The sequence below is a fragment of the Vicia villosa genome, unplaced genomic scaffold (assembly GCF_029867415.1).
Source record: "Vicia villosa cultivar HV-30 ecotype Madison, WI unplaced genomic scaffold, Vvil1.0 ctg.000685F_1_1, whole genome shotgun sequence".
NCBI lineage: Eukaryota > Viridiplantae > Streptophyta > Magnoliopsida > Fabales > Fabaceae > Vicia > Vicia villosa.
The window spans coordinates 153926-174525 of record NW_026705307.1 but is presented as its reverse complement, the minus strand read 5'-3'; the positions used below and the strand labels follow the sequence as shown (position 1 = coordinate 174525).

Below are 20600 nucleotides of genomic sequence, written 5' to 3'. Positions count from 1 at the left end.
GTCAAAGGTGAAATGCACGCGCAACATTAAATGCGATTAATGACGATTTAGTCTTGGGATTCCAAACTGCCCTTAATCTTCCACACTTGGGAGAAGCATGCAGAGCCTTCCGCGTCTGATGGAAAACCTAGGGTGAGACCCTATATCACCCCTAGTAGTCTTTAAACCTCTATAAAAAGGGTTCATCCCTAACCTTTTTACCTTTTTGCACATTTTCATCTCAAAGTATTTGAAAGATTCCTCTAAATCCTATACAAGTCCTTCAGTCCTCTCAAGTTTGAGTCCCAATTTACAAGTACAATTTTGATACCTTTTGTTCTCTTGTTTCCTATTTATTGAGACAATTAGGGGTTTATACTATAATGGCAACATGTTAGAGCCTTCGTTTATAGAAGAGGTTTAAAAGGTGATCAACATCGCCCCATCCCAAATAAAGCCCAATAGTTGAAGCTTGATTCGGGTGTTTGGGGTCATATGCTGACAACTGAGGGTTCATCCTACCATAGAAATGTTCTTCTTTTTCAATGGCACCAAGACGGGCGTTGGAGTGGGTTGGGTGACCTTAGGCGCCTTTCCTGGGAGAATCCTGTTCAGACCATACTGCAATCATTACAAGATTTAGAAGGATAAGTTTGCAAGGCTGGGGGTACGTGATGGATCCTCTACGGTCACAACTGGGACGGATGGAGCCCCTTGTTTCCCTGTAACTTGGACAAACAATCTAGTGACAATCACTAAGTATGAATTTGACTACCTCACACCTGATAAGATGGAGGCGGTCCAACTCTTGGATCAGTTTGAGGTCATGAGTTGTTATACCATGATCGTCTTGGACTAGGGGTGATATGACATGGACAAACATATGAATAAGCTTGATATCGAATGGCCCTTATTTGGAATTTAGTAGCACATATTTTCCCTTCCTCTTTTTTGCAAATAAAATGTTAAAATTTTATTTGACTAAAAAGGAATGAACATCTGGTCAAGAAAAAGATCGAGCGCTTAGGCAAACAATAGATAAGACTTTAAGAAAGGCAATGAGGCTTTAGCAGCCAAACTTAAGAAAGCATGTTAGAAATTAAATTTTAAACCAACTGATTATACTTATTTAACTCAACTAGCACCTATCAGTTGAGCTAACTTATCCACCTATAAACTAACTCTTTATAAAAAGAACAAATAACCTCCCCCGATATAAATAATAATAACTAATTATTTATAATAATTAAATAAATTTGTTTATTCAAACCGAATAAAAAATGTATATGCAGTTTTTTAAATTTGTCTATATATTTTTTATTGTTTATGAAATTATAATTAATTCCTCATGGCTTTGTTCTCAATAACTATAAGACTAGTAATTAATAATTATTTATTCCACATTACATGTGAAAGTGGAGATGGTTTGGTTTGGTTAGGGTGATTGATTATTTATCTTACGCTAGTCTTATAGTTGGAAAGTGGAAGGGAGTATATCATGTCATGGATGACGAGTGCACAGACTCAATCCAAACATATGGATGAAATAGTGTAGAAAGCGAAGATTGAGGAGGCGATTAAGCGTTGGTTGGCTCATTTAACATAATACAAATTCTATATCTGGTTCAACAACCAAGACTCTATGATTTTTGTCCTTTATTCCTCATTAGACGTGACAGCACTTAAAAAGAAAAATAAAACCATTTTCTTGCTTGATGGAACAACATTTCCAAGGTCATGAAGAATTAGTGCTTCCCAAAACTGTACAGCAGTGGATTTGATCCTAAGATATACAAATATATCCCCATTGTAGATGATGATTATACAACAACAACTTTATGCAAATTAAATACCAAAAAATAGGAGAAATACAGGAGAGAAAAAATTGAAAGCCATGCCAAAAAAGATTATCAAGGCCTAAATCATTCTTTATCTCATTATAGGATGCTAAAATCAAATGAAACTGATTATTATTTGCTCCTAAATAATAAATCCATTGAAAGTCCAATTGTTGATGGTTTGAACGGCCGCATAAATTTCCATGATGAACCCATCTGAGACTCTTCTTTTTTAGTTTTTGTCCCTTTGTGAAGTCCTGTACCGTCATGATTTCTAGAAGAACCAGATGGTTTCATATTGAATATCCCTGAACTAAAGGATGTGTCTGGGGCACCAAATGAAACAGGTCCTTTACTTGATGAATCTTGTGGATATCCAACAGCTCCATCTTGATGAGGAGGTGGAAATTTCTCACTCTTGCTTTTTCCATTTGCGTGGGTCACAACTCTCCACCTCTGAAATTCAGTGAGACACACATGTCATGTTTGCTCAAGACATTATTTTAATGAAAAGCTCGATTCACTATGAGAGCATCATCAAGTCAACCAAATTTCTCACAAAGTTCAATGTCTTTCAATCAAAAGAAAACAAAAAAAAAAATCACAAGTAATATTTTAAATATCAGGGTAGACATGATCAGAGAATCTCATGTAAAGAAATGCTTAAGAATCTAAGTCACAAGTTCCAGGTGACATTATGATTTATAAATACCAGTGACAAGATTTCATGAAAAGGTACTTAAATTAGTCCTGAGTGTATGTCAGTCAGTACATGACTTTAACTTTAAGGTACTTAAAGATATTCATTATTCATGAAAGTGTGTGACATGCTAGAGCTTGGGTTGAAGGAGCAAGAAAGTATAATAACTACAGACAAATCGTGTAACATATGCTACACAATAAAAATTACTAGTGTCAAGTATGAGTATAACAGACAAAATAAGTACTATGTTTGACTTACATCTAAGTTTGTTTGGATCTCTGCATTGGCTTCTGGAGCCGGCATGGCACGACCACGCTCCCGTGCTCTGACTCTTTTGCCACCATCTGCATTAGCTTTTCCATTTAGTGCTTTTTGCCTGAGATTGAAATGAAAAACATGTGAGCAACTGACCAGAGTGAGTAATGAAGTTAAATACGAAAAAGAATAAGATAACCTTCTGGCTTCTTCATCTCTCATTTTTACATCCAATTCTTTGCTAGGAGGATACTTTGGTAAACTTGACGGTTCACACGCATAGGGCTCAGTGGTGAAAAACTGCAGATAGAAAACAGATGTGAAATGTGTTGCATCAAAATTCTCAGATGTAAGGTTAATCCACAGGGATTACTTACGTCATGATTTAGAGCATCTGAGGCAGTCTTACGGCCATCAGGATCGATTGCAAGAAGAGTTTCAATTAGAGGTAGTGAAGATTGAGGAAAATCCTTGAATGTTTCTGAGATACAACGTTTATATGGCTGCTGTGGCTTAAAGATAGTAGCATTTGGCAATTTATGCTTCCTCCAATATTCCTCAGCTGGAGAGCCACACAACTTAAAGATTTTGTGTAGTTGTTCAACCTAGCCCCAAGCAACCTAAAAGTCAGTAATACATCACACTGAAAAATACACATTTCTAGAGCAAGAAAAAAAAAAAGACATCCCGATGCAGATAAAGGAATTTGTGAGGTTATACTGCAACCCAAAAATATTTGTAGCATAAACTGAATATCATAACAACTGCCCTAAATGGAATGGTTCTCATTTTCTGTAATTTTTTTTTAAACCATCTCTCTTCAGCATTTTTTCTTTATTCAAAGTTCATGACACAGCCCAACATAAGCCTCTAACTTACCCAATTTGGTTGGTGTCTAGAAAATATTCCAATTAAATGGTCAGAAAAATAGATGTTACCTGCACACAAGACCTCAAAAGTGATACTCTTTTAAGGAACAAGATGAACCGCGAGCAAACTACTAAACCGATTACTTGAAATATTTGAAAATAGATGAAAGCATCACAATTAGGATCTATAAACAAGATGAAAAGCAATACCTCTGTTCGGCCAGGCATGATTGGCTTCCCAGCAAGCAGCTCTGCCAAAATGCAACCAGCACTCCAAAGGTCAATTCCCACACCATAAAATGTAGCTCCAAGAAGAAGCTCAGGGGGGCGATACCAAAGTGTCACAACTCTGCTCGTCATGCACTGCTTTTGCTTAGGATTATAGAAAGTTGCCAACCCAAAATCTGCAATTTTAAGGATTCCTTCGTTGTCAATAAGCAGATTGGAACCCTTGATATCACGGTGCAACACGCCTCGACTGTGGCAATGCTCAAGACCAGAAAGTAATTGCTTCATAAAGCATTTAACCTGTCATAGAGAAGACACTGAGAGACAATTTAGCCTTTCAGTATGGGTTTTCTTTTAACATTTTATCATAATATGACAGTCTTTCTTCCATCTAGTCTCACTCTCACCGATGATTAAATAAGTAGCTCAGCTTCACGTGATTTCACCAAGGATTTAATGTTCGAAACAGGTAATAAGCCCGGTATGATTTAATATTTATATTGCAGTTGTATACATGTAAAGTCAACCTCCCTATATGATGTGCAATCTCTGTTTTCTATTTGTAAGAGTAGACTAAAATTGAAAAAATATTTTCATAACAACCAAATAATATAGGAGACTAATCAACAAACACAAAAAAATTATTTTGTTCAAAATATAACAGCTTGCTTAAGTAAAACTCTTTCCATATAAGAGCAAAAAGCAAAATCATTCACAATTTTAGGCAATAAGTTAATAGTCTCACTTTCTACAAATAAATATATATAAAGGAAATTCAAAGCAGTTGCATCAGATAGAAAATGTCATTTAAAAGTATATAAGCTTGGACAATATAGATTCATGAATCATGAAATAAATAGAAAACTAAATATGGTAAGAATAGTGAAGGGACCCAATATCCCTTCAAAAAGCCTAGGAGCAGAATCAAAAGCCTACACTCTACAAAGAAAATTAATGCTAACCAAATGAAAGAACTTTATGTTATTAATCACATTAAAAGGAAACAAAATCAATAAACTACAACCTCTATTATACCCAAACTTGATCATTACTTAAGTATAGCAAGCAAACATGAGGTTAAAATTATAGTACCTGAGATTCAGTGAACTTAACACCTTGACCAGCTGAAAGACCTGCAAGATCATGTTCCATATATTCAAACACCAAATAAAGACTACATGACATTCTAGAAGTAACCAATCCTTCAAGCTTTACGACATTCGGGTGATCGAGTTTCCTCAAAACAAGTATCTCTCTTGCCATAAACTTGACACTCTCTGGTTCTAGATTATCAAATCTCACTTTCTTCAAAGCCACAATCTTCCCTGTAATAAGGTCTCTAGCTTTATACACATTACTATACGTCCCTTGCCCAATCTAAACAAACACAAACACATCAACACAGAAAAATCAGTGATTCAACAAAAAAGAAATGCATCGGTTTCTGAAACGGAAATGGAGTTGGAAGTACCTTAGCAAGCTTCTCAAAGGTGTTTGCACGACGAGGAGTCCAATCGCCGATTGCTTCACCGGCAACAGCCATCAACCACGACGGCCAACCCTGCTGATTCACCGCGCACGGATCAAGCATAGGTTTCCGGTTCTCCAACGCCGGAAGATTCCCCGGAAAATCTCCAGTATGACGACTCGTCTGCTTCTCTCGAACCCTAACGACATTATTTCTCCCTTCAGAAGAATCCTTACGCTGCTCTCTCCGTCGACGACGTTGATCTCCGTCACCGGCCGCCGTCCCAAGCACGCAACCCATCCGTTAGATGAGGCAACGTACAATAACGGCTATAGAGTTTAAAAAACACATGAAATCAAAGAGTTGCAAAATCGCCGTCGTGTGCGGCGGCGATAACGGTGGTTTCTAAAAAGAGTGAAAAGCGAAGAAAAAGGCTATGAACTTTTGGTTAAAAAGTTAGAGTGAATGAGAAAGTAATGAGTAGAGAAGCGTTGAAGAAACGACACGGCAAGAGGATGAAATAACGAAAATGCCACTGCGTCTGAAAGTCTGAGCTGGTGTTGTCAGTTAAATGGTGGCTGTGGCTATGAGAGAGAAGAAACTTCAAAACGACATGACGTCATTTGATTTTAAGAACTAGAAAGGTTGAATTTCTTATTTTTCGTAGAAAAATAAATTTCTTCCACTAGTTTAATTTTTCTTGATATTTGACTTTATGGTTTGAATTGAATTGATCTACTACGTAAATCCTTTTCATGAATTTAGGTGTGATTATTTAATATTGGAATTAATGGACTAGTACCAATGGTGAATGAAGTTAATGGTTTTGAATTCAATTCTCAAATTTCAGATTCGAGATTTTTCATCAAATCTGACACATGAGGTTACTTCCAACTACCATGTCTTGTGTAATAAATATTACTTACACCATATGGAGTAAATTTGCATTTATTGCTTTAAACAAGGAGTAAGAGAGGACATGAAAATGTTGAGGATAAAGTTACCAATTATATTTTCAGTTCGACACAAAGTTTGGTCTCAAACACACTAGTAATTTTAGGATTATTAATATTTGATTTTTATTAAATTTAAAATTGATTTTAATATTTTATTTTTATATGATAAATTATAAAAATAGCCATAAGCATTTGCCTCCATTCTTGAGTATACCATGATTTGCAGTGTCTTTAATGTATATGAGAATTCTTGTAACTGCAAATAAAGAGTATGATCTTGGTTCCTCCATGAATCTACTTACGAGACCCACGTAAAGGAAAATGTCATATATATATATATATATATATATATATATATATATATATATAGTTGCATAGGTACTTTAGTGAAGCACTGATTTGCTTGTACAAGGATCCATCTACCAATCTATCATATGTGTCCTTCAATTTGATGCTTATTTCCATGAGAGTAATTATAGTGTTGTAATTTCTCATCTTAAATGTCTTCAATATATCTTCTACATATTTCTTTTGGTGCAAAAAAAATTCATGTTTTGTGTTTAAAAATTCCATACTAGAAAAAAAGTCAACATTCCTAGATCTGACATCTTAAATTCATTCTTCATGTTGGTACTGAATTTTGTCTCTTCAATTTCATTTGAACTTGTTGTCGAGAGTTCATCCACATGTAGGCATATAATGATTTGAAACTTGGGGGCAGGGAAAGGGGTACCGACCCTTGGTCTGGCACAGTCCTCAGAGATGTCTAACAAAACTTATGGGTACAACCTCGCAAAATAGTGAATTCCCAGATAAACAAACTCGACGAATTAAAGCAACACCATAACGTGTAAAAAACAATGGTAAGTAAACAAAATAAGGGAATTCCATGAAGCACTAATTATGCAACTTATTTACAGTAAATGTTACATCAGGTAGGCTCATCTCGAACAAAAAACAACTTACTATAAGCCTGACTCATCTCCAAAAAAAATTGGTTTCCCATCAACCATATCCTAATCGAGACGGATTTGCTCTCTTGAAATGAGCACAGTGGAATGGAAAATTCCACATGATGCAATACATTTTTAAAAGAAACCTACATAATGGAGAAAATATCTTCCACTGACTTTGTATACTCTTTAGATAGCTTGAGGTTTTTTAGACGCATATTCCGAGGAACGTCTTCAGATTTCTTATAAACTTCTCGAGGCTCGCTCATAGATGCCTCTAACTTCTGCACTATCTTGCGCTAGGATTCAAATTATTGGTTCTCCTCAGCAAAAGTGGCCTTCGTTGTGGAAAGTGTCGACCAAGTGAATGATATAAAGTCATATTTCTGCTTTATCTCTTGCCCAAGTATTTGCACCCTATCGGCCAGCTGGTGAGGGTACTTGAAAGTCTTCACATTGATTCCTATCTCTCTCACCAAATTGTCCTCATTAGTAAGATCCTCAATAATGAAAACTATGATGTGTTCCTGAATCATTTCCTTCTCTTTTGTAATATGGTGAAGAAAAATATTTATCCATTTCCCATAGCACCAAATTCCAAGATGGCATATGTCGAACGCACTTGATATGCCATTTTCACAAACTCCTCTTGATGAACGAATTTAACCTTGCTAAAAAATAGGTATAATCTTCTTCATAAATAAGGTACCGAAATTCCCCAAAAATTCGAGTCACGCTGAACCTTCCTTAGGACTAGACTTCCCCTGAGAGCATTTCAACAGTCGGACCCGTGGGAGGAACTCTCCCAACCAACCTCGACAAGGTGCACAAAGCACCCTCTGTCACAAGCTAGTCAAGAGAATCCTAGTTGTTTTGTTGGAATCAAGACAGGAATGTGGAGGGAAGATAAACCGGAAGAGGACCCCGTGCCTAGTACACATCCAGTAGCTTGTATATTTATGACCTTTGTAGGTGAAAGGAAGACCCTATGGGTACTATTCATTTGTAGCATTGTCTGATGATATGTCATCTTATATACAAATAAAAAATAAGTAAGACAAGGGAGTTGTCCCCAAAAAAGCAGTAAGGAAAAGAAAATTTTCATATGTTAGTCCCCAAGTATGACTTGTCTCTTCTTTGGTAGAAATTTCCAACAGTAGGCGCGTTTCTATATATCGTTTATTTTGTTTCTTTGATGACGCCTCAAAAGGAGCAATTATGTCAACAAAACCCAACTCATCAAAGAAAGATAACAATTTCCTCTTCGAGATTCTTCCTAGGACAATTTGCTCATGTTGTAAACATAAGGCCCAACGTCCTTCAAAAAATGATTCTGACGCCAGAACTTTGAGAAATGACCCGAACATTGGGAAAGCGACTCAAACTCTATTTTTCATAGGCTAATGTGAGCCACCTCTATAAGGGACACAACTATGTAATATCGGTTCTTGAAGTTCTTCACTCTCTCAGAGTAAACCTCAAACATATTATTGTTCTTCTAAAGGGAAATCAAACCTTGACCACACACTAAATCAGCATAACTTTGTTTACATTCTTCTTACACTTACAATAATAATGGATTACTGCTGAAGCGATAAAGAGAAAAGAAAAAATAAGTATTTAATTAATTTTATCATATCATATCCATAGGGATTAGTGATTATCGAATTGCCATTTGACAAGTCTCGCGTTCTTGATTTTGGGTTTGAATGGGTTTAAAATGGTAAATGTGGGAATTAAACATATGAACATAAAAAGAATTTCATTCTTCGGAAAGGAGAGAATTATTGGGAATGAATTTCACATACCTATTAAATACTTAAACTCGTCACTCAGTTGTACTCAACCTAATTCACTCGCCAACATCATCATGTACCACTCACACCAAGATTACGTCTAACGCAAAGTGAGATATCAATCATTTAGATCTCGTCGGCGATGTCTCGCGCAACTCAACCAACACAGAGGCATTAAGAGTCGATACCCAAAGTGATTATTAAGCCTAAATATATAACTAGAGTATAGAACCTAACAAATATTCATCCAATAACAAGATTTGAGGAATTTATGTCTAAAGCAACTCAAATCCTAGCACAAAGCAAAAACAAGGATAAACATCAACATTGATTTGTAAAAGAGATTTCATACAATACCATAAGCAATAAATATACATACACAACAAAGTATACTTACATACAAAACCCCAACCCTAGAGGATTGCAAAGAGAAGAAAAGAGGAGAAACCCCAATCTTTCACGGTGTCAATCACGAGCAAAGAAGCTTTGACTCAGGATCATCCGATTACAACCTCCAAATGTTGTTTTCTAAGCTCTAACCTAAGAAAAATGAAGATGATGACTTTGGTAACATATACCCTAAAACATAACCCTAAAAATCTATTTACATTTCTATCTATACACTTTACAAAACGTGCAGACCCCGCTTAGCCCGCTCTGCAGAAACTTGAAATCTTGTTTCGGTCATAACATGAGAATCATAACTCTAAATTGCGCTCGGTTCGAAGCTTGGAAAGCTTATTCAATTCTCTATCTACCAATGAATAAATATCAATGCTTGGATACCTACAAAAATGAGAAAAAATAATTAAACTCAATGATATTTACACAATACACAACATATACAATATAACGTAAACTATACCGAGTATACACTAAAGTTGAGGTTTATTGACGAAAAGCAAATGAATTAAGTCGATGAGTGCTAATTATTCACACTCAGGTTCACAACAATTTAGCATTCATCGATTACTTACACCAAGGTCGGGACAATCTTCTTACACTTGCACCAATACTAGATTACTTTGACGTATACCCAACTCACCAGGTGTAGTTGTGAAGGAGCTATCGTCAGGCCATTTAGAAAATCCACCTTGAAGTTATTGAAAGGAACACAAAAACTATCATATAAAACAGGATTTCATGAAGAGGGATGATGCACCTGTCATACTTGTTTCACATCCTCTTATTCCCTTCGAGAGGAAGCATCCCCCTATTTTGAGGAAGAACCCACATCGGTGAAGTCATTATCCAAACCACCCTTGTCGACAAAGGCAGTGACAATATCCAACTTCTATTTATCCTCCCACGCGATTGAGTTATCTTTTATCACGTCCTAAGTTCCTTGATGAGAGTTGTCCATTTAAAAACCCTGCCAACATATTAAGAGAAATGAATGTAAGTAAAAAACATTAGGCCAGTATAGAAATAACTTTCACATATTTATGAAAATCACCTATAATCAATATGAAGCATGGTTGATGAGAGTATAAGTCCCTCAGGCGAGGAGTTGGACCTCTCGGGCAAGATTGCTAACAATCCCTCCGGCAAGACTTAAAACTAAGTCTCTTAGGCTAGACATCAGTTGCACCTCTTGTGCGATATTCAATTTTTTGACTTGCCTGAGGAAACTCTTATTCCCTCTGGCGAAGAGTCCAGCATACAAAATATTGCCTTCATAGGCGACAAGGATCTTCTCCATGAAGTCAAACATACAAAATATTGCCTTTATATGTGGTAAGGATCATTGCCATGAATTTCAGTATACAAAATTTTACCTTTATAGGCGGCAAGTATCTTTGCCATGAATTCCAACATACAAAATATTGACTGTATAGGCAGAAAGAATCTTCACCATGAAGTCCACCATACAAAATATTGCCTTTATAGGCGGCAATAATCTTCACCATGAAGTTCAGCATAAAAATATTGTCTTTTTAGGCTGCAAGAATCTTTGTCATAAAGTCCAACATACAAAATATTGCCTTTATAGGCAGCAAGGATCTTCTCCATGAAGTCCAGAATACAAACCATTGCCTTTATAAGGCGTCAAAGATCTTCACCATGAAGTCCATCATAAATAATATTGCCTTTATAGGAGGCAAGAATCTTTGCCATGAAGTCTAACATACAAAATATTGTCTTTATATGTGGCAAGGATCTTCGTCATGAAGTCCACCAGACAATATATTGCCTTTATATGCGGCAAGGATCTTTTCCGTGAAGTCTAACATACAAAATATAAAAAATATCATTGTTTATTATAGATATTCAAGAAGACCGCCTCATGATAAGGAACTCACCCTCATGCTGAGGGACTCACATTTAGCAAAGGTACCCGCCCTTATGCTGAGGTACTCACCTCTCATTAAGAAGACTGCCTTTGTTTAAAGGGTCCACCACTAATCACGAGGCAAAATCTGCAAGAAGCCTAAAAACATTTCGCCCTTTACAAGCCCCCGTGCATAAGGGTCGTCACCTCGTAAGGTGTCTCTTGGGCGCTGCCTTTGCGTAGTATAGGGGCTCGCCATCATAGTATACACTTTCACAATACCACTATCTCTCCATAAGTCACGTAGGCTGAGTCATACCATGAATTCCTAGAAAATAGGTTGCTAACAATCTCCCCCTAATCAAGGGGAGAGCGGTTACTGCTTCTAAGGGTTTCTTAAACCCTAAGCCCAAGGGCCTCTATAAATACTTCTCTTCTTACAGGTGATAGACATATCATACCAGTATTACGCATAATTCATAGCCTGTCATCTCACACAAGTTGACCTTTTTTTATCACCAAAAACACCATAATTCCATCATACAAGGCATCTTGCACCCGCAAACAAGCCTTAACCGTTATATAACTACTAAGATTTCATAGTATTCTCTACCTCCATAGAGATACTATGCACATCTGCATTTTTTGACAAGTAAAAAACTCATAAAACAATCAAAGAAAACAATTGTATTTGGTGCGAACTTTCAACTAACAAACAATTGAAATTAAAAATATTTTTATCTAAAATTAAATAATTATATTAAATTGTATATTTATGAAAATAAAAACCAGCATTTATTGCTAGATAAAAAAAATATTCTTTTAACAAAAATAAATGTATTTTATTTAATATTATGACATACGATATTAATTACACAATATTTGTCTTATCAAAAGTCTAAAATTATTTTTTTAGTATTTTTTATTTGGTTTAGTTTATTTATTTTTATTTTTTTGTATGAATAAAATTTGAGTTTATTAATAAAAAGTTAATTATATTTTTAATTATAAATTTTGTCACCCATTAAACTAGTCACCCTATTTAAATTTAGGGTTAAATATGTTTGTGGTCCCTTTAAATATTCAAACTTTTGCTTTTAGTCCTTCTAAAATTTTCCTTCAAACACTGGTCCTCCTAAAATTTTCCGTCCCTACCATCTATTTGGTCTAACGGGAGCTGATGTGGCACGTCACGTTACTGAATGTCAACACTACAAAAAACGAGACAGATTGTGGTGGTTTGAAATCCCCTTTAAATAACTGAAAAATAATTAAAAAAAAAAGTCTTCTTCCTCCTATTCCCCTCTCTTCCTCCATCAAAATCATCTTCTTCCTTTTCTCTCTTCAACTTTCTCATTATAAATATAAATTTTAGAATTCTTTGAATGTGAATGGAAATATTATTTTAGAGGATGCTATTTATATGCATGCAATATCACTGAAATGTATTGCTGAAATGTATTCTTTCAGCAATACTACTGAAATGTATCACTGAGATGCATGCAATATTAAAGTCAATAAAGGGAAAAGGTCTACTTAGAAATTCCAACCAAAAAAGATACAACATAATATTGCTCACATCATATAATATTGCTCACATCATGATTGCCCATCATCTAGCAAACCTTTTAAGCCTTAATTTGTTATGGGAAATGCTAACAAGTGCCCCAGGGGCACTCTTTAATAGCTTTAAAAAGTAAGTTTTTCTTGGAAATATGCGTAATTAATGCATCGAAAATTGAAATGGTGAACTTTTGAAATAATATTTTCTTTATTTAGAATGCTTAAAGAGTGCCCCTGGGGCACTCGTTAGCATGACCCATTTGTATTTTCAATAGCCTAGTTATGAAAGATCCTATGCAAGCACATACAAGCATAACAAAAATATGTTGTACTCCTTTGATGTTTATAAACAATTTAGTAGCAAGCTAACATTAATATTCCCAAACTGAATGTCATACTTTTATCACATTAAATTCCATTTGCAAAGCATGTCCGTCTACAACATAAAAAAAGATCTTTTGTCACTTTTATCACATTTATACCACGACAGAAATGGTAATGGGTGTCTCTTCTGTCTCTTTTCACTCTGACGAGTGTAATCGCAGCGCTTCCTCGGTCTCGCTGTGTCTGACTTACAAAGCATGATTCAATTTTTATGTGGATGCAGATTGGTCTTTTATTTTTCATTAATAGCTTCTGGGTTGTGTTGCCATTGTACAAAGTAATATTCAATTTCCTCAAGAGGCAACTATGTTGGAGAAAGAAAGATGTTCTGGAATGTATAGGCTTTCATATACTTCATATCAAGGATCATAGTTGACCCTTCCAGTGGAACTTATCCTCCCAATCATATACCTTATCATAATATATTTTATGATTTATGACAGGGTTAAAACTTAATGTGATCAACTTCTTATACACTTTGTTTAGTACATTTCCATCAACTATTACATATACAAGTTGTTTTTAGAATCTCAGTATGACATTAATGAATCCTACCCATGTTCTAATGGGAAGTGTTTGATTTCAAAGTTTCCATAAAGAAAATGAGTAAATTAAAAAGTGAAAATATAAGCATCTCTCAGTTTCAATCAGAGAATGATATTGTGCTCAACTATTATAATACAACAAATTTGAGTTTACTTTCTATTTCTTAGATTTGAGTTTACTTTCTATTTCTTTGAGGCATTTTGTCAAACAGTTCATGTTCACTTGTAAACCAAGACAAGCAAAAAGAGAAATTCACTGAGAGAATGCAAACAACCTTTCCATTCACATTCAAAGAATTCTAAAATCTAAATTTATGGTGAGAAAGTTGAAGAGAGAAGCGGAAGAAGATGATTTGAGTGGTGGAAGAGAGGGGAAGAGGATGAAGAAGACTCTTTTTCTTTTCTTTTTTTAATTATTTTTCAGTTATATAAAGGAGGTTTCAAACCCCCGTAATTTGTCTCGTTTTTTATAGTGTTGACTTTAAGTGATGTGGCGTGCTACGTGGCATTGCCACGTCAACTTCCGTTAGATCAAATAGACGGCAAAGACTAAAATTGGGGACGAAAAATTTTAAGAGGACCAATGTTTGAAGGAAAATTTTAGAAGGATTAAAAGCAAAAGTTTAAATATTTATCGGGACTACAAACATATTTAACCCTTAAATTTAAATAGATTTGCTCTCTATTTTTATTTTTGCAATAAAATTTGATAAAGTATATAAAAAAATATAAGTAAAGGGAATTAATTAACTAGCACAAGGGTGTTAAATTCATGGGAACAAATTACAAATAAAAAAAGACCAAGCAAACACCTAACGTGTAAATTATTTAAGGATTAATACTCAATTTGCAAGCAGAATAAACAAGGTTCTAGGTAGTGTCATTAGCAAGAACCAAGCTGCATTTGTTCCCGGGCAGAAGATCCACGATCACATCCTTATGGCGTATGAACTAGTAAGGGGGTATAACAGGAAAGGTGGACTTCCTAGATGCATGGTTCAGATGGACATTAAAAAAGCGTATGATTCTGTTGATTGGGTGGCTATGAAGTGTATACTGGCTGAAGTTGGCTTTCCGAGAAAATTTATCAAATGGATTATGTTGGCAGTGTCTACTGTATCCTATCAGTTTAACATAAATGGTAAAAGGTCTAAGGTAATGAAAGCGGCAAGAGGATTACGGCAGGGCGACCCTATTTCGCCTTTATTGTTTGTGATCATTATGGAGTACCTTCATAGAAAGTTGGATTGTCTGAGAGATACTCATGGATTTCAGCACCATAGCAAATGTAAGAAGATAAACTTGGTGGAATTGAGCTTTGCGGATGATCTTCTGCTGTTCTCCAGAGGTGACTGCAGATCTGTTCAGCTTATGATGGACAAGTTTAATGAGTTTTCTCGGTCTACTGGCTTGCAGATGAATCCAAGCAAATGTCAGCTATTTTGTGGAGGTATGGAGGATCGGGACATATGTAGCCTTGAAAGAATAATTGGTTTTTCCAAGGGCCAGCTACCGTTTAAGTACCTAGGCATTCCTCTGGCGAGCAGAAAGTTGAACAACAATCAGTGCATGGCCCTTGCGGAGAAAATTGGTGTCAAAATGAACCACTTGAGCTCACACATGCTGAGCTATGCAGGCATGGTGCGGCTGGTTAAGAGTGTGGTGTTTGGTTGTGCCAATTATTGGATGAGCTGCCTTCCACTACCTAAAGGGGTAATAAGGCACTTGGAAGCAAAATGTCGGTCGTTTGTTTGGTCGGGGACTGATAGCATTACGAGAAGATCTCCCGTGTCATGGGAAAAGGTTTGTACTCCGGTTAAGAATGGGGGCCTGGGGGTTATTAATCTTCAAATCTGGAATAAAATTTGCTTGAGTAGACTTTTATGGAACCTATGCTGTAAAGCTGACACACTTTGGGTCCGGTGGATACACATGTATTACATAAAGAATGCAAATGTTTTGCAGATGGGAGTTAAAGGAAGTGGTTCATGGATTACCAAACAGGTGCTGAATATTAGAAATGACAACAGGCTTGTGTACATGGGTAATGGCTTCCGAACCGATGCTTTGTATAAAAGCAAATGATGCATTTACCTAAAGTGGATTGGAGGGTGCTGGTATGCAGGAATCGAGCTAGACCCCGCACGGTGTTTATCCTCTGGCTGACATGCCAAAACAGGCTAGCGACAAAGGACCGTATGGGCAAGTTTGGTGTTGCTACTGATCTGAAATGCTTGTTTTGCAGGTGCAATGAAGATGTGCAACATCTTTTCTTTGAGTGCTACTACACTAAGAAGATATGGGAAACAATTTTGGAGTGGCTGAATGTTACTCATAATGTCCAAGGGTGGAGCCAAGAAAGAAAGTGGCTAGAAAGAATCTGCAGTAGCAAGAATTGGAGGAGCAAGTTTGTACAGGTAGCGGTAGCGGAAACAATCTACACCGTGTGGATAGAAAGAAATAAAAAGGTGTTTAATAGAGATTATAGGGAAGGTCTTGTAGTGGATAGTATTATAGAGAATACTGTTAATAGAATATGGGAGAGTCCAAAATATAGAGAAAGAATTGCTAATTTGTTAGTGAATTAGGAGGCCCCCTGCGTGGTGTGCCAGTTGCTTTTAGTTGGTCTGTTTTTGTCTTGCTTAGTTAGGCATTTGTTGGGCCCTATGGGCCACTTTGTACTTAATTGTTGTGGAAATTTATACAATTTCTTTTCTTCCAAAAAAAAAAACTCAATTTGCCCCGGTCATATATGTAAGAGGGTCTATCAAATGAACTATCAAGTTCTTAAAAAATTGTTGGAAATCCACCAAAATTTATGATGAATTTCAATCAATCTTGATGAAAAAATTGTTTTCACCACACAATACTAATGAAAAGAGAAAAAAATTTAAAAAAAGAAAATATTAAGGTTTCTGCTGAGTAACTCTCTGCCCACAAACTGTTGTTTTCCACTTGCAACTGCAAATTCTGTGAATACAACCTCTTGACTTGATAACAAAAATAGGGGTTACTCTCTCTATTTATAGATTTAGGTTAGCTTGCTCTCTAAGCCAATACCCAAAATTATAAAAGCCTAAAATACCTATTTTAGAACTAAATCAAATCTAATATATTTTAGATCTAAATCAAATCTATCTAATTTAAATTTAAATCAAATATGTGTGCAACAAACTGTTTTCACACTTCTAAATCAAATCAAATCTTCTCGACACAAGAAATTATAATTTAACAAAAATCACTCTCAAGTTACACACTTATTTTAAATCATTGTCAATGTTTTAAAACATAAAAAAAAAGATTTATTATATTAAAATGGACTCTTTTTAACATACTCCCATATAACATAGTTAAAACTTGCAAAATAGAGAAATTCATCATATATATTTCAAACAACATTCATTTAATTAATACAATATTCATTTAAGGTAACACATTATGTTCTCTATATTCAAGAAGAACATTTATTAAAATTAAAAATATATACTATATTAATTTTTATTCCATGGATAGCAAGCAGGCTTTTGTACAGGTGATTCTCGTTCTTGAATTCTACATGGTCCTGATTTATATATATTCCAATTGCAATAATCACAAGCAGCTCTACCATCATCACCATGAATGTATATATCAAACCAATGCAACTCATTATTCCATACAAATGAACAATAGTATTGTGTTGTACCAATTAAAGTAGGTTTAAAATTCCAACTAAATACTTCACCATGATGTAAAAGATGAACTCCGAGATCATCGTCTTTGGATTTGCAATGAAGAGTTAAATCTAAATTGCCTTCTAAAGTGTTAAAAACATTTATATAATGTCTGAAAAGATGATCAACAGAGTTAACATCATGTACATGAACTCCAAAAATATTATGTATTGATAAAAACAATAAAACACAGAACAAAAAAACTTTTCGAAGAAATGGAGACATTGCACCTTTGGGTAATTAATGTTTTATTTAGAAGTGAGAAAGATTTGATATACAAATGAAGAAAAACATATATTTATGAGATTTATAGGAAAGAAACAGAAAAATAATTAACTATTGATTTGTTTTTTGTAAAACACTTTTTTTAAAAAAATCTTTTTAAATAATTGTTTTTGTTTTTATATCAAACTAGCTAATCCACGTGTTCAAATCCAGAAAAATATGTCTAGTCTGGATTTTTTTTGACATTTGTCAATTGAACTAAACGATAATAGTCACGTGTCAATTTAAAAATATAATTGTTTGACACTATTGTTTAGTAAACGACACTATTGATAATAGTGTCGTTTACTATTTAAATGATACTTAGATCAATAATAGTAAATTTTCTGTATGGTTTTAGAAAAAAAGTGTAAATTTTCGTATATAAAAATATTTCGATCAATAATAGTTTTTTTTCGTATATCTTTTTTGAATAAATTTTTTTGGATCATAAATACCATTTTTCATATATAAAAATTTGGATCATAATGGTGTTGTTTACTATTTAAACGATACTTAGATCAATAATAGTAAATTTTCCGTATGGTTTTAGAAAAAAAAGTGTAAATTTTCGTATATAAAAATATTTAAATTAATAATAATTTTTTTCGTATACCTTTTCTGAATAAAATTTTTTTGGATCATAAATACCATTTTTCATATATAAAAATATTTAGATCATTAATAGATTTTTCCATATACAAATATTATTTATGTTTAGGTATCGTTTACATAAAAATATTTAGATCAACAATAGTGTTTTCCCCAATATACCTTTTTTGAATATAAGTTTTTTGGATTATAAATATCATTTTCGTATATAAAAATATTTAGATCAATAAAATATTTTTTTCCCGTAAACAAATATTATTTTTGTTTAGGTATTATTTACAAAAATACCATAATCAATAGAATTTGACTATAAATAATAGTAGTATGTTACAATTGAATAAGTAATACATTTCTCTCTCTCTCTCTCTCTCTCTCTCTCTCTCTCTCTCTCTCTCTCTCTCTCTCTCTCTCTCTCTCTCTTTTATATATATATATATATATATATATATATATATATATATATATATATATATATATTCTATTTACATTTTTGATAACATATATTTGTAAAATGACATCAATAACAAAACATTTTTCTAATATTTAATTGTGCAAACAATATTTTAATTGTATAAACTTCATTACATATATTAATATAATAATATTTTGAATCATATAAATTAAAGTTAATGATAAGTGACACATATTTTTGTATTTTATACAATAACACACCTTTTCAAGTATATTTTTAAATTCATTTTAATAGAAATAATTTTTTAAAACTAAAATTATTATTATTTTCTTACAAAATATTGTATCTTAAAATAAAAATTATTTCAAATTATATTTTTTTGTTATTAATATTCAATTACTAAAGTTAATTTTTAAAAGTTATATACTATTTTAAATGTAAATTAATAATTAGTTAAAATGATCACAATAATCTTTTTATTAAAAAATAATTTATTGAAATATTTTGATTAATAATTTATTAGAAATAATAATAATAAAATAACAAAAAGTGAAAAGTGAAAGTGAGTTGGAAAGTACGAATTGAAAAAAAATCAACAAAAGACATTTTTTGCTCTTAAATTATTAATTTAGACTAAGATAATAAATGAGTATTTTTGTGATTTCTAGAACAACAACTTTTCTTATATTATAAATAACTTTGATTCAAACTTTGATGTAATATATACATTTTTTTTACTTCCAATTTTAACATGTAATATATTTCATCCCAAAACATTTGATAAACAAAGTTTAAGTGAAAAAAATTTAAATTGTTTAAAAAAAATCAAATAAGTCATATTTATTTAGGTCCATTCTTTAGACAAAAAACAATTGACACAAAAATGTATTGGATTCAAACTCCAATATAGTTATTTTAGATTATTTATTTACAAAAATAACCACAATACAATAAGATATGCAAATTTTGATCATTAAAACAAAATTTATATATATATATATATATATATATATATATATATATATATATATATATATATATATATATATATATATATATATATATATATATATATATATATATATATATATATATATATATATATATATAACGTATCATATGAGAATGTCATTTTTACTTGAGAAAATGAGAATGAATCTGAACCATTAGATTTTAAAATAAATAGTGGAGATTATACGTTATTATTATTTTCTCTCTCCTCATTCATTTACTTTAATAATGGGCGAGAGAGAAAAAAAGAATGACACATAATCTCCACCATTTATTTTTAAATTTAATGGTTCAGATTCATTATCATGATCTCACATAAAAATGATATGAGAATGTCATTTTTATGTGAGAACATGAGAATGAATCTAACATAATGAAAATGACATTTTTATGTGAGAACATGAGAATGAATCTGAACCATTAAATTTTAAAATAAATGGTGGAGATTATCTGTCATTCTTTTTTAACGATCAAATTTTGCATATCTTAATGTATTGTGGTTATTTTTGTAACAAAATCCACCATTGGATTGAAAGATATTATCATATAGATCATGTCTATAAAATTTAACATCAATAAAAAAACATTTGACATGTCAACGAGATGCATAAAAACTAACGTCTTACAAAACTTTATGAAAACCGTTAAATTTTATCATTTTCTTTAACATATCTAATGATTTTTTATTGATGCAAAATTTTATAGGCGTGATCTATATAATAATATTTTTCAATCTAACAGTAGATTTTATTATACAGACATGTGGTGAAGAGTTATCA

General features: G+C 33.2%; 1 protein-coding gene across 1 annotated transcript; it reads right to left on the bottom strand.

Annotated features, from left to right (window-relative positions):
- Positions 1–1731: 1731 nt before the first annotated feature.
- Positions 1732–5981, bottom strand: LOC131630474 (probable serine/threonine-protein kinase At1g54610). Its single transcript, XM_058901244.1, has 7 exons — positions 5344–5981; positions 4965–5249; positions 3855–4172; positions 3153–3380; positions 2975–3075; positions 2779–2896; positions 1732–2273 (listed from the first exon to the last, which is right to left on the bottom strand). Exons 1-7 carry the CDS (start codon positions 5638–5640, stop codon positions 1950–1952), a joined length of 1671 nt encoding a protein of 556 aa, XP_058757227.1. The 5' UTR covers positions 5641–5981; the 3' UTR covers positions 1732–1949.
- Between the last annotated feature and the right edge of the window lie 14619 nt (positions 5982–20600).